Source organism: Branchiostoma floridae, chromosome 7, assembly GCF_000003815.2.
Source record: "Branchiostoma floridae strain S238N-H82 chromosome 7, Bfl_VNyyK, whole genome shotgun sequence".
In the NCBI taxonomy this organism is placed as follows: Eukaryota; Metazoa; Chordata; class Leptocardii; order Amphioxiformes; family Branchiostomatidae; genus Branchiostoma; species Branchiostoma floridae.
Window position 1 is genome coordinate 24,826,486 of NC_049985.1, and position 22,189 is coordinate 24,848,674.

Sequence of the window (22,189 nt, forward strand, 5' to 3'; positions counted from 1 at the left end):
TGGGGGCCATATTGATGACGTCATCGGGTTTTATTGCCCCTAATATTATTTTTTTCTATGACAAAATATAGCGCTTTGGTACATACCACTGCAATGAAACGATGTTTTTCATGTGCCGTGGTCCACTGTTCATTATGCTTCACGATAGGAACAATTAAATGGAAATTTCTCCCGTATATTATCACATGACATTTATGTATATATACGACTGTATTCCCTGTCTCAAATTAGCTTAACTAGTAGTTGAAGATCAATAGGCTCTATTCCAAAATACGGCAGCCATTTTGGATTTTCCGGGGTCATCTGGGGGCATTGCACCAAACGAGGTTGTCTCTAAGCGGGCCTACCAATACGTGCTTTCAATCAGGGTCAGCCTCGTTTTGATGCAATGACCCAAAAAAATCCAAAATGGCCACCGTATCTGGAATAGGATCTATTCCACTTTATTACTTTGATCTTTACCGGTTACCTCCTTATCCTAGACGCGTGGCTTCGGAACTTGAGACGATGGTGGCTACGCATAGTTTGGCCTTGCCCATCGCTGGAAGCCATCTGTCAATCAATCCCGGTGGTTTATATACTTCATCACCGAGCCTTGGATGTATGGATGGTGAAATAAAGCAGGGAATTGAATGTGGTACGTTTCTTTCCTTCTTATCTTTACATTCTCCTTCTTCACCCCCAGCCTATATATGCCACGTGAGCTAATAAACGGACGTGTGGCATTATTGACTGGTCAAATAAAAAAGGATCAGGGCATTCAGAGGACAAATCAAAATTTATTGTTGATGAGTACTTCAGTAACCCATTTGCTTTGTTTAAGAAAATAGCGTACAATAGTATCTCTTATGATAATCAAAAGATCTTGATTGACTGACATATATACTAAATAGGTTCAGAAATAGATTATCAACTGTAACTGGTAGATTCAGTAAAGTAACATTTCTAACACATGACTCTAGTGGAAAGTCTAAGGCTCTAAGTAGTTTCCACCCTCTTCCCTAATCGGGTAAAGCTATACGTGTTTACTGGCCGATGGTAATGAACTTCTCAGCTTCCATCAAATAGTAAGTTACGAAGTAATTTTGAGTACTGAAATTGCTTTCTGCCTACTCGTTACGGGCTTTACTGTGAAATTCAAGTGACAAAAGTAACGCACATTTTGTTGAAGATTCTGGAAGTTCCATCGTATGGGGTCACTTTGCGGTTACCGAAGGGTTCGCTTAGCGGTTTCGCGTAAGAGAAACTTTGTTCGCTTTCGAGCCTTGTAGAAAAGTAAGGAAGTAATTTAGAGTACTCAAATTACTTTCTGCCTACTCGTTACGGATTGTAGTATGAAATTCAAGTGACAAAAGTAACGCACATTTTGTCGAAGATTCTGGAAGTTCCATAGTATGGGGTCACTTTGCAGTTACCGAAGGGTTCGCTTAGCGGTTTCGCCAAGGGGAAACTTCGTTCGCTTTCGAGCCTTGTAGAAAGGTAAGGAAGTAACTTTGAGTACTCAAATTGCTTTCTGCCTACTCCTTACGGGTTTACCTATGAAATTTAAGTGACAAAAGTAACGCTAATTTTGTTGAAGATTCTGGAAGTTCCATCGTATGGGGTCACTTTGCGGTTACCGAAGGGTTCGCTTAGCGGTTTCGCGTAGAAGAAACTTTGTTCGCTTTCGAGCCTTGTAGAAAAGTAAGGAAGTAATTCTTTGTACTCAAATTGCTTTCTGCCTACTCGTTACGGGTTTTACTATGAAATTCAAGTGACAAAAGCAACGCACATTTTCTTGAAGATTCTGGAAGTTCCATCGTATGGGGTCACTTGGCGGTTACCGAAGGGTTTGCTTAGCGATTTCGCTTAGGAGAAACTTCGTTCGCTTTTGAGCCTTGTAGAAAACTAAGGAAGTAACTTTGAGTACTGAAATTGTTTTCTGCCTACTCGTTACGGGTTTTACTATGAAATTCAAGTGACAAAAGTAACGCACATTTTCTTGAAGATTCTGGAAGTTCCATCGTATGGGGTCACTTGGCGGTTACCGAAGGGTTGGCTTAGCGGTTTCGCCAAGGGGAAACTTCGTTTGCTTTCGAGCCTTCTAGAAAAGTAAGGAAGTAATTTTGAATACTCAAATTGCTTTCTGCCTACTCGTTACGGGTTTTACTACGAATTTCAAGTGACTAAAGTAACGCACATTTTGTCGAAAATTCTGGAAGTTTCATAGTATGGGGTCACTTCGATTCCCGGTTACGGAAGGGTTCTCTTAGCGGTTTCGCCAAGGGGAAACTTCGTTCGCTTTCGAGCCTTATAGAAAAGTAAGGAAGCAATTTTGAGTACTCAAATTGCTGTCTACTCGTTACGGGTTTTACTATAAAATTCAAGTGACAAAAGTAACGCACATATTGTCAAAGATTCTGGAAGTTCCATCGTATGGGGTCACTTTGTGGTTACTAAAGGGTTCGCTTAGCGGTTTCGCCAAGGGGAAACTTCGTTCACTTTCGAGCCTTGTAGAAAAGTAAGGAAGTAATTCTTTGTACTCAAATTGCTTTCTGCCTACTCGTTACGTGTTTAACTATGAAATTCAATTGAAAAAAAGTAACGCAAATATTGTCGAAGATTCTGGAAGTTCCATCGAATGGGGTCACATTGCGGTTACCAAAGGGTTCGCTTAGCGGTTTCGCCAAGGGGAAACTTTGTTCGCTTTCGAGCCTTGTTGAAAAGTAAGGAAGTAATTCTGAGTACTGAAATTGCTTTCTGCCTACTCGTTACGTGTTTAACTATGAAATTCAATTGAAAAAAAGTAACGCAAATATTGTCGAAGATTCTGGAAGTTCCATCGTATGGGGTCACTTTGCGGTTACCGAAGGGTTCGCTTAGCGGTTTCGCCAAGGGGAAACTTCGTTCGCTTTCGAGCCTTGTAGAAAAGTGAGGACATAACTTTGAGTACTGAAATTGCTTTCTGCTTATTCGTTACGGGTTTAACTATGAAATCCAAGTGACAAAAGTAACGCACATTTTGTTGAAGATTCTGGAAGTTCCATCGTATGGGGTCACTTTGCGGTTACCGAAGGGTTCGCTTAGCGGTATCGCGAAGGGGAAACATCGTTCGCTTTCGAGCCTTGTTGAAAAGTAAGGAAGTAATTTTTAGTACTCCAATTGATTTCTGCCTACTCGTTATGGTATTTGGTTTTAAATTCAAGTGACAAAAGTAACGTAAATTTTGTTGAAGATTCTGGAATTCGAAGTTTCATCGTATGGGGTCACTTTGCGGTTACCGAACGGTTGGCTTAGCGGTTTCACCAAGGGGAAACTTCGTTCGCTTTCGAGCCTTGTAGAAAAGTAAGGAAGTAATTTTTAGCACTATAATTGCTTTCTGCCTACTCGTTACGGGTTCAACTATGAAATCCAAGTGACAAAAGTAACGCACATTTTGTTGAAGATTCTGGAACTTACATCGTATGGGGTCACTTTGCGGTTACCGAAGGGTTCGCTTAGCGGTTTCGCCAAGGGGAAACTTCGTTCGCTTTCGAGCCTTGTAGAAAAGTAAGGAAGTAATTTTTAGTACTGAAATTCCTTTCTGCCTACTCGTTACGGGATTTTTTTTAGAATTTAAGTTACAAAAATAACGCACATTTTGTTGAAGATTCTGGAAGTTCCATTGTATGGGGTCACTTTGCGGTTACCGAAGGGTTCGCTTAGCGGTTACGCCAAGGGGAAACTTCGTTCGCTTTCGAGCCTTGTAGAAAAGTAAGGAAGTAATTTTAAGTACTGAAATTGCTTTCAACCTACTCGTTACGGGTTTTACTATGAAATTCAAGTGACAAAAGTAACGCACATTCTGTTGAAGATTCTGGAAGTTTCATCGTATGTGGGTCATTTTGTGATAATCGAAGGGTTCGCTTAGCGGTTTTGCGTAGGGGAAACTTCGTTCGCTTTCGACCCTTGTAGATAAGTAAGGAAGTAATTTTGAGTACTCCAACTGCTTTCTGCCTACTCGTTATGGGGTTTACTTTGAAATTCAAGTGACAAAAATAACGCACATTTTGTCGAAGATTCTGGAAGTTCCATCGTATGGGGACACTTTGCTGTTACCGAAGGGTTCTCTTAGCGGTTTCGCCAAGGGGAAACTTCGTTAGCTTTCGAGCCTTCTAGAAAAGTAAGGAAGTAATTTTGAGTACTCAAATTGCTGTCTACTCGTTACGGGTTTTACTATGAAATTCAAGTGACAAAAGAAACGCTCATATTGTCGAAGATTCTGGAAGTTCCATCGTATGGGGTCACTTTGCGGTTACCGAAGGGTTCGCTTAGCGGTTTCGCCAAGGGGAAACTTCGTTAGCTTTCGAGACTTGTAGAAAAGTAAGGAAGTAATTTTGAGTACTCAAATTGCTTTTTGCCTACTCGTTACGGGTTTTACTTTGAAATTCAAGTGACAAAAGTAACGCACATATTGTTGAAGATTCTCGAAGTTCCATAGTATGGGGTCACTTGTTACTGAAGGGTTCACTTAGCGGTTTCGCCAAGGGGAAACTTCCTTCGCTTTCGAGCCTTGTAAAAAAGTAAGGAAGTAATTTTGAGTACTCAAATTGCTTTCAGCCTACATATTACAGGTTTAACTATGAAATTCAAGTGACAAAATTAACGCACATTTTGTTGAAGATTCTGGAAACTCCCGCGTATGGGATCACTTTGCGGTTACCGAAGGGTTTGCTTAGCGGTTTCGCCAAGGGGAAACTTCGTTCGCTTTCGAGCCTTCTAGAAAAGTAAGGAAGTAATTTTAAGTACTGAAATTGCTTTCTACCTACTCGTTACTGGTTTTACTATGAAATTCAAGTGACAAAAGTAACGCACATTCTGTTGAAGATTCTGGAAGTTCCATCGTATGGGGTCACTTTGCGGTTACCGAAGGGTTGGCTTAGCGGTTACGCCAAGGGGAAACTTCGTTCGCTTTCGAGCCTTGTAGAAAAGTAAGGAAGTAATTTTAAGTACTGAAATTGCTTTCTACCTACTCGTTACTGGTTTTACTATGAAATTCAAGTGACAAAAGTAACGCACATTTTGTCGAAGATTCTGGAAGTTCCATCGTATGGGGTCACTTTGCGGTTACCGAAGGGTTCGCTTAGCGGTTTCGCCAAGGGAAAACGTCGTTTGCTTTCGAGCCTGGTAGAAAAGTAAGCAAGTAATTTTCAGTACTGAAATTACTTTCGGCCTACTCGTTACCGGTTTTACTATGAAATTCATGTGACAAAACTAACGCACATTTTGTCGAAGATTCTTGAAATTCCATCGTATGGGGTCACTTTGCGGTTACCGAAGGGTTCGCTTAGCGGTTTCGCCAAGGGGGAACTTCGTTCGCTTTCGAGCCTTGTAGAAAAGCAAGGAAGTAATTTTGAGTACTCAAATTGCTTTCTGCCTACTCGTTACGGGTTTTACTATGAAATTCAAGTTACAAAAGTAACGCACATTTTGTTGAAGATTCTCGAAGTTCCATCGTATGGGGTCACTTTGCGGTTACCGAAGGGTTCGCTTAGCGTTTTCGCCAAGGGGAAACTTCGTTCGCTTTCGAGCCTTGTAGAAAAGTAACTTCATCACATAGAACTTCACTCTGTACCGGTAGACTTGCCCTACTCCATGAGTGACTGTCCACCGTTTGAACCCATCCCTTCTTATCGAGAACAATTTGTATTGATAAGCGGGATAGAGGCATGGAATGGATGTAACAATATCTGTATAATAATTATTTTTTATTAAGCTGTAAATTGCTTGCATAGTTTGTTATAATTGTTTATCTAAAATACAGTAGAGGCCGCTTAATTGCATACCCCATTTGCCAGCGTATTTCGTGCAATTATCCATATGGTGCAATAATGCGGAGTTATATCCAGCTGGACTACACTGGTTTGGGATTTCGAGATTCCCTGCAATTAATTGAATTGTGCAATAAACTGGCTTCTACTGAACGATGAATATTAACAGTTCATTGCAGCTTTGGTTTCACTGCCCTACCATAAAAGTAAAATCCCATTGTTCAAAATGTTGAAAAGTTATGTATTCTTTAACATTGTGCTACACATCTACTCACAGTACCATGTGGTCCCGGAACGTACCATGACGTGTTTGAACAGACCTGCCGTGCATGTTCTTATGCTACTTACCAGGACGAGTTCGGGCAGACAGAGTGCAAGTCTTGTCCAAATGGAACAACAACGGCAAAGTCTGGAGCTAAAAATGTAACCGAGTGCAAAGGTATGTTAGCAAAGTCGAAGTCGAGGCTTTATATATATGTCAATATATAGAGAGATAGAGACAGAGAGAAAGAGAACTTTTTATCTAGGTTGGTCTAAGGTGCACTCTCACTGCACTTGCGTCAAGCTTGCGTCACTGCGGGGTCCGTTCGCTGCGCCACCGATTTTGTTTTTTTCTTCTATTTTTATAATCTAGATATTGCGTAATAATTACTACTAAAAGCATGACTTAGAAGACGACAAAATACACAAAAAAAGTAAAAAAGATCGTTGAGTATCTTTCGAACCTCGCAGTGACGCAAGCGTGACTCAAGTGCAGTGAGAGTGCACCTTAATTGGCATGTTGACCTTCCATTCCTAGTTTAAGAAATTATTCATCATTTACGTAAAGTGTTTTTTTTTCTGAGAACATATTTCTAATTTTCAATTCTATTGTCTAAGGTGTACTTTCGGTGAGACAAATTAGCAATTGATCGTCTTGTCATTGAAATGGCACCTTGCCAAACTAGCTTATGGGTGGGTAACTCCTGTGACGTCACGACCTGTTCCTAGTTTGTCGCGATGCTGTTGTCCTACCGGTACCAAAGATTTTGATGTTTGTAAGACAAAGTGTTTACGTGCATGACTCTTCGCTCTGACTGCCACCTTGCACTCCTACAGTATACGATGATTGTGACTGCGGCATCCACCCCTGTGACCTCACCCAGGATGGATATGCTTGTACCTGCCTGCCTGGCTATCAAATGCTCGGGGTCAGCGCTGAAAATGAGACCTGCATTGGTACTGAACTAGTTACTCTGATCCAATTACAGCTTTGCATAAGGATATATTTTCCATGGATTACCTGGTACATTATTGGAGGTATTTTTTTTTTGTTCAAAAGAAAGCAAAAGTTATATCCAATAGAAGCTTTCTCGACAACGTCTGACAAAATAGTTTTTACTTGCGGCAGGAACAATTTACAGATGGGATATATGAGAATTCTTTTGCACAACCAAAATTTGACTTACTTGCTGACGTTTCGATGTCTGTCAGACATCTTCCTCAGAGCTTCTAACTGGAGTTCTGCTTCTCGCCGCTATATGTAGCCGATGTAGGTGGCGCTTTTGCGGCGAGAAGAACACTGTCCCAAACGTGGCTCAGCTTGTACCCCCCCTCGTCCCGGTTCATCACTGGGGCGGACTTCCTTATCCAGACTGCTTCTTTAATCCAACGTATTCGTCTGTTGTCTTCTCGATCTATAACCTTGGCCCCCTCCCAGTCAATCACACAGTTCCGGCTACATATAGCGGTGAGAAGCAGAACTCCAGTTAGAAGCTCTGAGGAAGATGTCTGATAGACATCGAAACGTCAGCAAGTAAGTCAAATTTTCATATGTTCTATATTCTACCAACCTGATGAAATTATTTTCGGAATTTACAGATGATAATTTAAGTGTTAAAACATATTTTATGATGTTATATAGACATCGACGAGTGCCAGCAGCCAGATGTCTGCCCCGGAGCCAGATGTATCAACAGACCAGGAACATACTCCTGTCAGTGTCTGCCTGGGTACGAGGAACCAAGCTGCATTGGTGGGCTTCTTTTATAATTACTCCCAAAGTAATGTTTTGGAGGCATTTGCGTTTTTTTTTTTTTTTAGTTTTTGCTAAATGTATGATATTTGTATGTAACGGTAGTTAACCTTTATTCGCGGGCTGACCTTTATCCGTTGTATTCAAGACTAGGTTATTTAGGGACAGATTAAGTTAACGGACAGTGGTTTCAAACTGCAATACGTAACAAAAATGCATTCAAAACCACTGTCCATCGACTCGATATCCCTAAACGTTCCGTTCCTAACGTTGTAAGTAGAACGATATAGGGTACCTCGCGGATAATGGTGATCTAGTGTTAGGTAGGTGCTGGCGAATTGAATGAGATGTTCGATTTGTGTACACCTGTTGGCCACCTATTGTATAACAGTAGAAATTCCGTTTTTTTTCGTATTTTTTTTTGTCTTGTACTCTGGGCACCCTGTCGTAACTATCTAGTTATCGTAGATATCTCTTAGACTCGAGAAGGTATTAATCATTTGTCTTTGGGAACTGAAAGTCTTGCGGTACCAGGACTTGCGCTTCCACTAGTCAATACACTAGCATACCACTTGCACAGATTTACTGCATTTTGTCAATCATATGTTATTCTTATTTTCTTTTAATAGCGGCATCGATATAAGTTGTCTTAACTTGAGTGGACCACTACTTGTCTGTTATTTTGCCTTTATGTGTTTGTTCAATAAAAAAAAAATTTTACTGTAGGATTTAACGCTTCTGAAAAAGAACATTGGGAATTGATAGAAGGACAGTTGTTACTTATCTTCATTCTTCAATGAGACAGCGTCTATGTATCAATATTGATTATTTTCTTACCGGACCACTTTGATTCGTAGATCAAGAACGACGCGTAAATTAGGAACTCATACATGCTATCATAATGTTAAGATAGGTAAATACAGAAAAGATTACTTTGTAATTAGAAAAGATAGTGACGCTGTATACAGTACAAACCTGATAGAGATTGTGTCCATTGTACTAAAATTTAGACATGTGCAAACTCAATGTATGTCCATATAACATAGCGTAAAATCTTTTGTCTAAGTGTTAGACTTGGACATTTTATCGTTTCACTATCATTTCCTGACAAAAGACGACATTAAATCTTGAAGAGATTAAATAAATGTAAGCAATAAGCGTTGTTGTATAGTCGTCAGAATTACACGATGTCGAATAGATAAATTTGTATTGTATCAGGCGTTATTATCTCGCAAAGAAGGTTATATTTTGGATAGCGTTTGTGTGTAGAACACCGGCATAACTGTAGAACGCATGGATGGATTGTAGTGATATTTGATATGTGGGTAGATCTTGATAAAACCTAGAAAAGCTTACATTTTGGACCTCCTAGCATCCTGTTACAATACTGCAGCGGAACTTCCTGGATCGATATTTCGAAGAGGTTGACGGATTGTCATGATTTTTGGTATGTAGATATCCTTAATGATGATTCATATAATTACAAAAAAGTTATGTAAATTGGCATCTAATTTGCATAACTAATAAGGAAATCGTCTAAACAAGCTCAGTTCCATTATAGGACCATTGCAACATGTAACATTTGTAACTAAGAAAGAGAAGAATAATGATATCTTTGCTTTTTATCAACCTAGATATCAACGAATGCCGCTATGCCGGATTCTGCCCTGAAGAGTCAGACTGTACCAACACAGAGGGAAGTTACTACTGTACCTGTCATCATGGCTTTCATGGAGACGATTGCCTTGGTAAGTATTGAATATTTTCTATTCATTATATCTATATATGGCTTTAGTTTTGATAGACACGATTGCCTTGGTGCGAGTATTGAATATTGGGCTATTCACCTTATGTTTTGATGGCGACGATTGCTTTGGTAAGCGTATGGAAGTTCTCATTATAACTTTAAGGCTTTTATGGTCGCATGTCATTGTCCAAAGCTTACATACACTAGCCTGAGTATCATCCTCCGTAGTGGCCGCTGGCTCAATACTTTCGCTTGCCAACCACGTTAGAAAGCGAAAGTATTGAGCCAGCGGCCACTACGGAGGATGGTACTCAGGCTATACAAGTCATACACATATTTCATGATATCAAAATAGGTCAATTATCACATGTTCTAAGGCGATTTCACAGCAGTCACATTTCTTATTTCGTGCAATTTGTGAGAATTTGCTCTTGGAATAACTGATCAGATTCTGTAATTTTACTTTTGCTACTTCAACATCATCGTCGTAGCAACATCTTTAACAAGTTATGTCTACCTGGTAAATGCGGTTTCCGTTATATTCTTATTGTATGTTTTTCTTGTAGATATTAATGAATGTCAGAACGAGACGTTGAACAACTGTGGGCCTGATCAGCACTGTGTCAACTCAGAGGGATCCTATACTTGTTTGGGTGAGTAGAATTCTAAGTAGATCGGACAAAAAATGTCCCACAAACCATTTTGATTACAGAGAGCTTACACCAGAATTTTATTACAGAGAAAGTTCCGACTTTCTAACAGGGCAGGAAAGTACCACGAAACTTCATTTGGTGTTAGAGATAATGAAAATAACAATCCTTTGCTTTAGCCAGGTATCCAACCGTATCATAGCTCCTGAGTCTCTTCTGTATGAAAGGTATCCTGGTATCCAACCGTATTATACATACATACATACATCAGCGACCGGAGGTCGGGACCAGGCTAATACATATTTCACCCCATAGGGCCCTATCTGACATAGCTTGCTCTAGGTTCTCAAAGTCAATACCAGAGTCTCTAGTTAAAGTGTCCGTAAAAGTCAAACTTCTGCGATGTACCCGGCCACTTGGTTTCCATAGAAGAATCGAAGACACTTATTCCTGTTTTGCTCGGCAAGAGTACTAGTGCCCCACTAATTTTATCCTTCGGGGCCAATCGGGGGTCAGTTTCTGAGATAGCTGTGGAAGACTTCCATACTATAGCTTCTGATCTCTTCTACATGAAAGATAGCCTGGCATCCAACCGCTTCCGAGACCCGGGAGCTATAATACGGTTGGATACCAGGCTACTTTGCTTCGTAACATTTTCTACTCCCCTCTATATCATCTTTGCAAGCGAATTGTTGCTAACAGTGATTGTTTTGTTTTTCTTTCAACTCTAAGACTGTACCAGGTACCAACAGAAGTGCTACGTCCTGGCCTATCAGATCGCTACCTTTGCTGATGCCGAGCAAACGTGTGCAGATTACGGTGGTATCCTAGCAACCATACCTGATGTGGGTACTCAACTCTTCATCACGCAGCTTGCGGGTAACTTGGACACCTGGATCGGACTGGATGACCGCCTAAATGAAGGACAGTTCATGTGGAGTGATGGCACTGCTCTTGGCGCTGGATACAGCAACTGGAGTCCGGGTAGCTCTTTTTATGATTAAATTCTATATTCCTGAAATAAAATTTATATTCCTTTTCAGCTTTTGATAAACCAACTCTAACCAACCATACTGCTAGCTACATTAACGCAATTACCAAGAAGCGAGAGGAAGTCGAATGTCCTAGAATAGGTTAGACGCACATCTGCATATATAGATGTATATGATTGTTTCCATTGTCGCATATACTGTAAATGCATTTAATTTCGCGGGGATTTAATTTCGCGGTAGCGGCAAAATGGACATTTCGCGGTGGATTTAATTTCGCGGTAGCGCCATCCCGCGAAATTCAATGCATTTTCAGCACTGCACTGTAGTCACGAACTGCCGTGTAAAACCCGGCGCCTCTACAAACCGCCAGTCGGAAAACACTTGCTGGTTACCCGGTAAGGGTCCTATACAGACGGATAGAACAGATTCCATGCTTTTGACTTGTTCTTGCGTGAGCCACTGTTACTGATCTAATCGTATCTACCCTCTCAATACGTAATAGTATACAGTAGTACGACCTTTGTATCATGGTGAACATACTGTACAGTACTGTAATACAACCGGTCGTATGAAAAAATTACATGTGTGTCTTCAGTCAAGACTTCACCGTAGTAAGTATGTCAAACATTTCATTATACAGTGACAAAGACAGTAGTAGTATGTACATGGAGCGGAAAAGGGGCACCTTAGGCGTCGCCAGCAGACGAAATATTCGCGGTGGATTTAATTTCGCGGTGAAGCGGCCGCCGCGAAAACCGCGAATATTAATCCACCGCGAATATTTCTGCATTTACAGTATATGATTGTTACCATGTGACCTGTACTTAGCCCAGTGGGGCAAAAATGTGCAATAAAGGTCTTCATTCATTAGATAAAAGCTTTGCATCAGTATAGCTTTATAGCAAGTCTATATTTACAAATTATTCTGCATATTTTGATGGCAAAGCTGTTAGACATTTTCATGTTGGAATAACTAGGTGTTCTAAGAATATTGTGATGGAACGGGATTTAAAGATTCTGGGATTCCTCTATCTCGACAGCTGTTTCATTAAACAACACATAAGCCCCCATATCTTCTTGGAGATAAGCTAATTACCAAACCACGAAACCACATTGCCTGTTCCACAACACCGACAGTATAGGGGCGATTTCTAAATTTATAACATCGATTATAAAAACAGCTACCTCGAGAAAAAAGTGCATCATCGCACAGCTACGTGCAGAAGACATGCCAAACTACATACGAATGCGACAAAGAGAACACAGAGATACAGATGCGAACACTCATCACATCTGACAAAAACAAGACTCTGTTGTCGGAGGTTACTCTCCGTCACAGAGTAATCAGCGTTGACGTAAACTGGTGGACATGCCGACTGATAAGTATCTAATACCAGTTCAAAAAAGAACAAGAAACAGCCATGACTTCAAGCTAGTACCAACCTAGGATTGATGTGTCCAAAAAATCGTATTTTCCCAGAACTATCGTAGAATGGAATTTGTTATCACCAAGCACAGTAGGGGCATCTTCTCTGGATGGCTTTTTAAAAAATGCTTGCAGATAGATGTGCAAAAGTTAGGTGTGACAGGTCGTTCGGTGTAATATAACCAGCTGCTGCCGCGCCGCGTGCCTGTGAAGCTGGTGCGTTACGCAGAATGGCGGTTATACCGGCTATATAAATTTAGATATAGATACAGAAACGTTTTTACATTTCAACTTGGTAATTTTTCGGTTGTTATTGCAGGTGAGCCTAATGACCTATCGACGACCTCTGCTCAGGACTGTGTGCATCTGTGGTCGCTGGCAGGGTTCCGCTGGGATGACCAACCATGCGACAGAATGGAGCACTTTGTCTGCCAGTTTGACATGTGATACTGTAAATGCATTTAAGTTCGCGGGGATTTAATTTCGCGGTAGCGGGATAAAGGACTTTTTGCGGCGGTTCTAAGTTCACCGTGTAGCACTGTAAAGTAGTCTCTTACTGCCATGGAAAAATGTTCGCGGTGGTTTTAAATTCGCGGTGAAGTGGCCACCGCGAAAACCGCGAACATTTCTGCATTTACAGTAACCAATCGCAATAGTATCGTTTAAGGGGGTAATGCAGCCTCTGGGCCTCAACAACATGCCCAGTAAAACAAGCCGTAGGTAATGCACGTTAGAATGTGTAAAATCCGTTTTATCAATGTAAAGCATTGACGCTAACGGCGTATAGTGTTGGGTACAAAATAATTAGATGATTTAGAAGCAAGGTATTGCTTTAAAATGTTAATGCGGAACTAACTAGATGTTTGGTTTGCGATAGTTACTTGTAGTGTTGACTTGCATGATTTTGTTGTTTTACTGCTATATTTGCTATCATGTGGCTGATGTCAAATAGATTTCTTTGATTTCGAAACGTCTTGTTGGAATTGTGTCGAATAAAACAATAAAACTAAAAGTACAGAAATGATCAGAAATGTACAGAAATAAAATGTACACAAGTTTGTAAACTAATGTTGTAAAGGAGAAAAATAACTAAAGGAATGTGGATTTGCATTGAAAATACGAATGTCAAAGTCAAATGTGTGTGGAGAGTGTCCAGCACTAATGCCAGATATGGTTGTTATATTGGTTGTGTGATTTGTTTTGTGATTGTGATTGCGCTCAACATCATGATGTCAGTGAAGTCTTTGTGTTGTTTTTTGTGTGTGTATATGTGTGCGTGTATGTGTGTTTGTGTCACGGTGTGTGTGTTTGTGTGTCACGGTGATGTGTGTGTGCTTGCGTGTGTGTGTGTGTGTGTGTAAGAGAGAGAGAGGGAGCGTGTCTGTGTGTGTGTGTGTGTGTGTGTGTGCGTATAGTATGTGTGTGTGTGCGTGCGTGTGTTCTTGTAGTGTGTGTGTGTATGTGTCCGCGCGCGCACACGCTTGTACTTTTCACACACGAACTGCGGCAGATCATATACAAAATGTATATTTAAACATTGCTCTGATAAATGACAGTGAATAATCTTCAGTAGAAGATATACGCTGTTGTAGTAAATATTTCTCAGCAACGTTTTTGATCTATGATGATAGAGGTGCTAATATAAACATGCTTCACTTTTCCCTAAAATGGCTCATTACTTGGAAGTTTCTACTTTAATAAATGAGACAAAAAAAACAGCACCAGTTATACACAAACAGGCAAGCAAGCGACATGTCCCTGGTGATGACATAATACACCCCTCCACACCGTGCGCGTGGACATATGAAAAAGTTCAGGTTATCACTTCTTTGCAATTGAGATCGAGATTTGAAAGGTGGCCAGATGCTTTCACCCCGATCACTAACGACATCTAGCGGAATATATCAAAAGTGCAGGATGCTGTTCGTGATAACGGTGCAGAGGTCAACGCGGCTATTGTCGTAAATCACAGAAATTACACGGATTCTGTCGGAACACAACAATCTGGTAGACAGTACTTAACATTACACAGGTAACGTTGTATGTTTTTATTTTCGTTCTGTCAAAGATGAGGTCATAAGTGTGTGAGAAGTGTGTGACCATACTGCACACCCCGTCATGCTTTAGTGTCGGAAGTCATGTGACATACCAGGGTACCAGCTACGTGTTGGAGCCACAAGAAAACTGCTCTGTCCGCCGCTCTGCAGATTTGTAGGGGAAAACGCTGTCGTAATGAAGAAAACTTCAAGTTAACGTAAGTCTCAAGAGCTGTGTCATTGTGTGGGTGATTATAATGGTGCAGAAAACGCCGTAAGAGGGCCGCCTTGAAGGGTAAACAAAACAGGTGTAATTCAGTGGGAGGGCAAATCTTTGTACGTCTTGTCTTTTACACAAACAAGTTTTGTATCTTTTAGCCCAGGTTTTGGTTTGAACCGAGCTTAGAAACTGTCTACTAAAAATTTCTTTGTATCTGTATGTAACTCGATTCCTGATTTAATATATATAATATTTGCTGTCCAACAAATTTTGCAAGGGACTAGTGGGAGGGGGGCAGTGTGAACGTTTTTTGTTGCCGAAATTCAATCGGGTTCGATCAGTGATACTTTGGGTCAGTGATATAAAACGGGTAAGCAGGTAAATATGATATTACTTATCACTTCTAGGTAAATAGTGTTGAGGACAGGTACAACATTCGACTAACAAGTGACCAAAATAAACATAGAAACTACTGCATTTTAGTATTTTTACCTCATGCATTCTGTTACACTTAAGGTTGCCTTACCGTGGCTCCTTGGTTACGGCTACGAATAAAATTTCAAGTCAGAATTTCTTCCGTTTTTGAGGCTACCAACTTCAATTTGCTGAAGACTTTTGTAGCCTATTTAGGAAAGTCATGTAAAGTGCCTTTCCCAAGGGCACAAGATCGGTGACACGTCGAGGTTTGAACTCAGGACCTTCTGGACCTGAGTCAAACGTGCTGACGATTGCGCCACGCGGTCCCACAATAGAATTTTCCTGACACTATGACACAACCTTGTAACCTGGTATAGTTTCTGTTATACTTATAGCTCTTGTTAACTCCTCAGATGGCCACCGAGGTCAACTACTCTGGCTCTTTAGTAAAGGAACAAACAGACTAAAATTTCTTCAGTCTTCATAATGACGTGGTAACGGGGCTAAAACAATCATTCTAGAGTTTGATTCCCATTACACTGCTTCTGAGAAATAATACAACTCATAAAGAAAACATTATCATTGCAAATGGGGCAGGACGACTAGAACTAGTACTGGTATAAATTGTGCAGATACTGAGTACTAGTAAGCAATTTCAGATTCAGAGGAGTTTGGAGCTAGATTAAGATGAATAAGCAGTTAATAGTATATAATACATGTCAATTTGGTAACTTCCAGGGGGGGGGACTTTGGGGGGGGGGTATTTGTTAGATTTCGAAGAGATGTCTGGGAGTAAGTTTCATTCAGGGGGTACATACTAGTACTTTTGTTTTGGAAATAAGAGTAACAGCCAGTGCTGTCTTTGCAATGCCCTTGGTTAGTGCTAGTTTGCAGGAAATAATGTCATGATTGTCTTTATGTTCGTAGGTGAACACAGCTATAGAAGCTTTCAAGATGTCCAAGTCTTCTCTACTAAAGGTCGTTCTTCTCGGGGACGGTGGGGTTGGGAAAAGCTCGCTCATGAACAGATTCGTCACCGACAAATTTGACAGCCAGTCCTTTCACACGATTGGCGTAGAATTCCTAAATAAGGACATCGTCGTGGACGGCGAGGGTTTCACGCTTCAGATATGGGACACCGCGGGCCAGGAGAGGTTCAAGAGTCTGAGAACGCCGTTCTACCGCGGGGCGGACTGCTGCTTACTCACGTTCGCCCTGAACGACGTGCAGAGCTTCAAGAACCTGGGCATGTGGAAGAAGGAATTTCTGTACTACGCCGACGTGCGGGATCCCGACAACTTCCCGTTTGTCGTGCTCGGGAACAAGTGTGACATGGAGGACCGGGAGGTCGCGACGGAACAGGCGGAGGCCTGGTGCCGGGAGAACGGGGACTTGCCGCTGTACGAGACGAGCGCGAAGGACGCTATTAATGTGGACACTGCGTTCACGGCGGCGGTGAGACGGCTGGTCAGGTTGGAGGAGAGAGTGGAGGCAGGTTATAGCAACACTGTCGACCTGAATGCACAGGCGAAACAGTCGTCATGTTGCTGAGTACTGAAGTTTAGCCAAGAGTAGCAGGAACAGATGAATTCACACTTCCGTAGACTACAAAAACTGTTCACACACGCTACCCAAGAACGGACTTTGCGTTAACATGCACATATTTGAATTCATCAAATGTTGGCTGAAATTATAATTGTAATTACCGTCTGTGGTGCAAGCAGTTTTTGTAGTCTGTAAAAATGTAAGCAGATAAACATTCCCTTTTCCAGAGTTACACAATCCGATGAAGAGGGCAGATAATAATTAGGACACTGAACAATAAAACCCAAGACTTTTGTCTAGCTTTAGACTCAGTACACAATGACACGCATGGTTATGATGGAAAAGATAACACAAGAATGTGATCTACAGGATTGTACAGGCACACAAAAAAACTTTCAAATGTTCTCACATTGATCTAGAAAATTTTGTTCCCATTGAAAGATACTACTTTTTAGCTTTTGCCTTTTGTCAGGTATGCAATGGTTTTCTCAGTTGTATTTTTAGGCTACACAGTCTTAACTACTTGCTTGCAGATGTCATCCATTTCATCAAATCAACATGTCCTTTAAAACCTGTAGTAGTGTTATTGGTGCTTGTATGTGATTTGGTAAAGAGCAGTGATCAAGCTCCAGAAACAAGTTGTTAAGATTGTACAGCCTTAAAGTACTAAGAGTGCATATGTCTTGCCCTTTCTGTCTGTATGGCAACATGAAGTTTTGTTGTTAACATATGAAACTCAAGCCCTCTAGATGGACATTAGAAGATATAAGAAAATAATTCAATGTACACACAATGTACCTGAATATAGACCAGTTAATGATTGTCTTTAATGTCTGTTTTGGTTGGTATGGTAGTATGTTTGTAAACATCCATGGTTCAGCACTACCATGCAATATATTACATAGGAACTTCAAAACACCAAGAAGCTTTCTTTTATATGTAATATCTCCCACCTGCTTACATTCAGACATCTTCGAAGATTCTAACGTAGGTGGCGCTTTTGTGGCAAAAACACAATCCCAAACGTGGCTAAGTTTGTATCCCCCCTCGAAACGTAAGCAGGTGAAAAAAGAAAACTCCAATATGTTTTACCAACCTGATGAAATTATTTTTGGAAGCAACTCTGGTCTTGCAGTAACGTCATGTCATAGAAATCAGTTCATTTCTTTCCACATACCGGTAGGAGGTGGATTTTTTAAGATGTGAGGGTGTGGGAAAATGTCTAATAACAACAAACCTACAATTGAAGTGTTGTGTCGAATGTAAGATCCATTTAACAATTGTCGGTGGCTTTCGTCCCCTTTCTGCTGGACGGCAATCGCTCATGCGAATTTACAGCAACCAAAATCGGATTTATGTGACTTTTGATGTAAAAATATAGATATACAAGACAGCAAAACACACAAAACATTAAAAAAAATTTTATTCAATCATTGAAACTTTTAGACATCTTTGGTCATTCACAGCCTCCAATAGAAAGGGGTAGAAACGCTACAGTAATTACTACACTGTATTTGTACGCGCACATTGACATATCGTTCTACAATCCCCCCCCCATGATAAAAACGTGACATTCTACGTATTTTTGAAACAAGATCAAAAGTACTTAACTGTTCTGAAACGATTGTACAGTATAATTATATGTACGTGCAGAGATTTCTGCATACTAATCATGAACAAATTGTAAGAAGTTTATTTTAAGAATTAGAGTCCACAGTTTCGTCTCAATAGTGTACTGAGATTTCTGTATGATAACTGCGTGAAAATTACAACCGATATCAATATCTAATAATGATAACTGTGATTGGAAACTGTGGCCTTGATTGGAACATTGTGCTGATTAATGGAATATTTGATGTGAAATATTCTTATCGATTGAAGAGTGTTTGAGAATTGCAGCAGACTTGATGTGTACTGATATATATTCATTCTGCACAAAATCTACACATGGAAACTCAATAAACTAAGTCATAAAAGACAAAAGTAAACAGAGTATTTTTTGATTTACAAGAATATACTATAGTTCACCTACAGTGTACTTACAACACCATAAATTGTTATTGGGTGGGCTTCTGGGCGCCTTTAATTTTTTGGGAGCGCATATTTGTCTCAGCACACTTACCGAGATGTATAGGGTGACCATTTGTGCTCTGCTGGAAAATACAAACCACATTGTAAAAATAGCCCTGAGCTTATACTCAAGCTCCCTATATAGAGATTTAGGTTACATTTCATTTTTTATATACATCTGAAACTGGGGCAGACCCAGGGTTATAGCCATGCACTGTCCTACTGTCCTTTGAAGGAATTTTGCAGCTGGGGACAGAAAAACATTTTGCCCATTCTGTACTCTGTGACAGACAATAATTAATTTGTAAAGATATAAAAAAACTGTCTACCTTATGTATAATTATTTACCAAAACAGATGTTGTTGAACAGCTAAGTCTACCAGCAAAATTTACACCTCAAAATGTAGGAAATAGCATTTCAGGGGGTCTAGATTTCTAAATTTTCAAGGGGAGCATGCCTTCAGACTCCCCTAGGAACATGGTGCCTTGGGTGTTCCATAGGATTCAAAATCATGGGGACATAAAACAATTTCTGGCTGTCTACCACCCTTGGCAGACCTCACGAATCAGAAAACCACTGTCTTGGCAAAGTCACCTTCTGCTGCCAACCTTCAATTGACCTTTGACCAACCAAAGTCCGCCCCTGGGGTCAGTAGGTGACCTGATAAGTACTCTTAAGTGTAGGACTTACTGTAAGTGATTTTAAATTTGCGACAATTTAATTTGGTATTAAAGGGAAAGAATAGATTCATACATGTACTTTTCAGTAATGGAGACATCAGTTTTTTAAGTTCACAGTATTGAGACTGCAACCATAAAACCACTCCAAAAGTTTCAAGACCTACAGTAGAGGGTGTGTGTGGAAGCATGGTCATCATGTGACATGTCATATCGCTGCTGCATCAACTCCACTGGCACAACAAAGGAGAACTTTGTACATTTGTACCAGGGTTCATAGCAGGGCTCTCTCCAGCTTCAGATTTTTTTCCATCCTTCTCTTTGTTTGCACAGTTTGGAAGCCCATGTTGTTCATTTTCCTAGTTGAAACCAAGTTTATGCAACAGGGCTCGAAATACTTTTTTTCTGGTGCAGGTACATTGGAAACTACCTGCACCAAAGTTTACCTGCACCACTCTGAATTTAGGAAGCATGGGTCATACTAGAATTGTTCAGGAATTAACAGGTACTGTATTATATAATTGTTCAAGAACCATTCAGCTATTTTTCTTTACACTTTATAGGTTACTGTCAATGCAGCTAATAACAATCCATACACACCTACATCAAAGGACATTTATGTATAAAACCCAGTAGACACAACTCCAATTTTACCTGCACGAACCTGCACATGCAGGTGGTATTTTGAGCCCTGTGCAATGGCCAAGTGGGTAGAGTTTTCGCCTTGCATTCGGTAGGTCGTGAGTTCGATCCCCGGCCGAGTCATACCAAAGACTTTAATTTAAAATGGTTGTACTGCTTTCTCTGCCTAGCACTCAGCACGAATGAGGAAGAGTATGAAGTTAAACATCACTATCAGCGGACTAGCTCTCTGCTGTAGTGGCTTGCACACGTGTGGCCCAAGGGCTACAGAAATGGAGATGGGCGCCACCCCTAAACATATATTACAGATGTACAGGCAACTGTAACTTAATCTGCCATTTTAAGTCTCTGAAAACACCATTTCATCAATTTTTTGTAATAAAGCTCAGATTTTTGGGACGGATGGGGTGAAATTTTTGTCTATCCAAACAATTTTTTTCTTTTTTCAGGACCCAGGACAGAGTGACGGGTCCTGAAGATAGCCCTGGCTCATACTGATAGCAGGAAGTTTGGATTCATTCACACTGTATAGTAATCGTTAGGGATGGGTACTGGTACAGAAAATACAGCTCCAGGTCTGGTTCAGGTCCAGAGGATCAGGTCCAGGTTTGGACCTGAACCTGATCAGCATGTGAGAACATGTGAATGGACGATACCCCCGGTACTCAAAACGATGGTCCATTTTGCAACAAAGAAATATGTTTTGAGGAGTATTCGACTACCACTGGCCTTTTAAATTCCTACAAATTCTAACTGCCTCTGTATAATTGACTGTCAAACTTGGTAGAAATAACTCAGTAATAGACTCTACTCTACTTCGCCCTTGTTATTTTCCTCGTCCAGTAAGCCCCCAAAACGCGTGAATTCATAATCATATCATCTGTTCATTATCCAATAGGTCCAACATCTGGTCCACCGAATTTTTTCAGGTCCAGTTTTTCTGGACCGGTCCAAGAAGAAAAAACGGTTTTGGACCGGTACGCCGTACCGATACCCAGCCCTAGTAATCGTACAACTCGAAATCATAAAACTGACCAGTCAACAACGATAAACAGGTATCATCAATGACATGTATTTTTGGCACCCACAGTCAGAATGTACACACAGTAACAACATTGGGAACAACTGTCACAAGTTCTGTACACTGCTCGAGTCAGCACCAAAGAGTAAGACTGCAATTGTTGTCATCCACAGAACTAAACAAACTTACATGTAACCAGGATTGTAGCCAGCACCCGTCCTTCGACAGAATTTTGCAGCTGGGGACGGAAAAAGATTTTGCCCATTCCGTCCTCTGTGAACAAAATTTAACCTCAGAATGCAGGAAATGGCGTGTCAGAGGGTCTAGGTTTCAAAATTTTCCTTGGGAGCATGCCTCCGGACCCCCTAGGAACGCTGCACCAAAGCCATTCAAAATCGAGGGGACAGAAAATGATTTCTGGCTGGCTACAACCCTACATGTAACTGCAACATTTAATATGAACTGGTCATATCTTCGTTCATCCATTTTTATGATCTGAATGTCTCTAACATCTAAGAATGGCTACAGAATAATTATCTTTGAATCATTTTAAATTACGTGTCAAACACTGGTACAACATACAATGTATTCTACTACAAAAAAAATGTACAATGTATATTAGAACTTTGTAGCCCTCCCAAGTATCTTCTCTTTCCAACCAAGAACATATTTCAACTGGAATTTCTTTCATGTCAGTCTCGAACTTAAAGACAGTGACCCGGTACATACGAGTGCTCCACATAAAGTTATTACGATCATGTTGGCATCATCTTGTGTATACTTTATTCTAATTGTTATCCCTGTATGTAACTGGAAAATGAAAAACAAGCTTAAGTCATCTTTGCTGATTTGAGACACCAGTGGTTGTTCAAAGAAAGAGCCAAATATTAAAATGCAAAAAATGTGAAAAGGTTTCTTATTAGCAGCTCCATGAAATTACAA

At 40.5% G+C, this 22,189-nt stretch overlaps 2 protein-coding genes across 2 annotated transcripts; both read left to right on the plus strand.

The window, feature by feature from the left end:
* Window positions 1-6,739: 6,739 nt before the first annotated feature.
* LOC118420225 (latent-transforming growth factor beta-binding protein 2-like) lies at window positions 6,740-13,283 on the plus strand. Its single transcript, XM_035826944.1, has 7 exons — window positions 6,740-6,743; window positions 6,888-7,007; window positions 7,693-7,803; window positions 9,438-9,551; window positions 10,117-10,203; window positions 10,933-11,184; window positions 12,938-13,283. The coding sequence occupies exons 1-7, from the start codon at window positions 6,740-6,742 to the stop codon at window positions 13,063-13,065; spliced, it is 816 nt and encodes a 271-aa protein (XP_035682837.1). The 3' UTR covers window positions 13,066-13,283.
* Window positions 13,284-14,720: 1,437 nt separating this feature from the next.
* On the plus strand, window positions 14,721-18,819 carry LOC118419611 (ras-related protein Rab-9B-like). Its single transcript, XM_035826076.1, has 2 exons — window positions 14,721-14,872; window positions 16,219-18,819. Exon 2 carries the CDS (start codon window positions 16,246-16,248, stop codon window positions 16,840-16,842), a length of 597 nt encoding a protein of 198 aa, XP_035681969.1. The 5' UTR covers window positions 14,721-14,872; window positions 16,219-16,245; the 3' UTR covers window positions 16,843-18,819.
* Window positions 18,820-22,189: the final 3,370 nt, after the last annotated feature.

Excerpts from the sequence above, each read along its gene's own strand:
- LOC118420225 (XM_035826944.1), top strand. Across the intron at positions 7,804-9,437 it reads CGAGGAACCAAGCTGCATTG|ATATCAACGAATGCCGCTAT; the intron begins GTGGGCTTCTTT and ends TTATCAACCTAG. Across the intron at positions 10,204-10,932 it reads GGGATCCTATACTTGTTTGG|ACTGTACCAGGTACCAACAG; the intron begins GTGAGTAGAATT and ends TTCAACTCTAAG.
- LOC118419611 (XM_035826076.1), top strand. The coding sequence starts at position 16,246 with ATGTCCAAGTCTTCTCTACTAAAGGTCGTTCTTCTCGGGGACGGTGGG.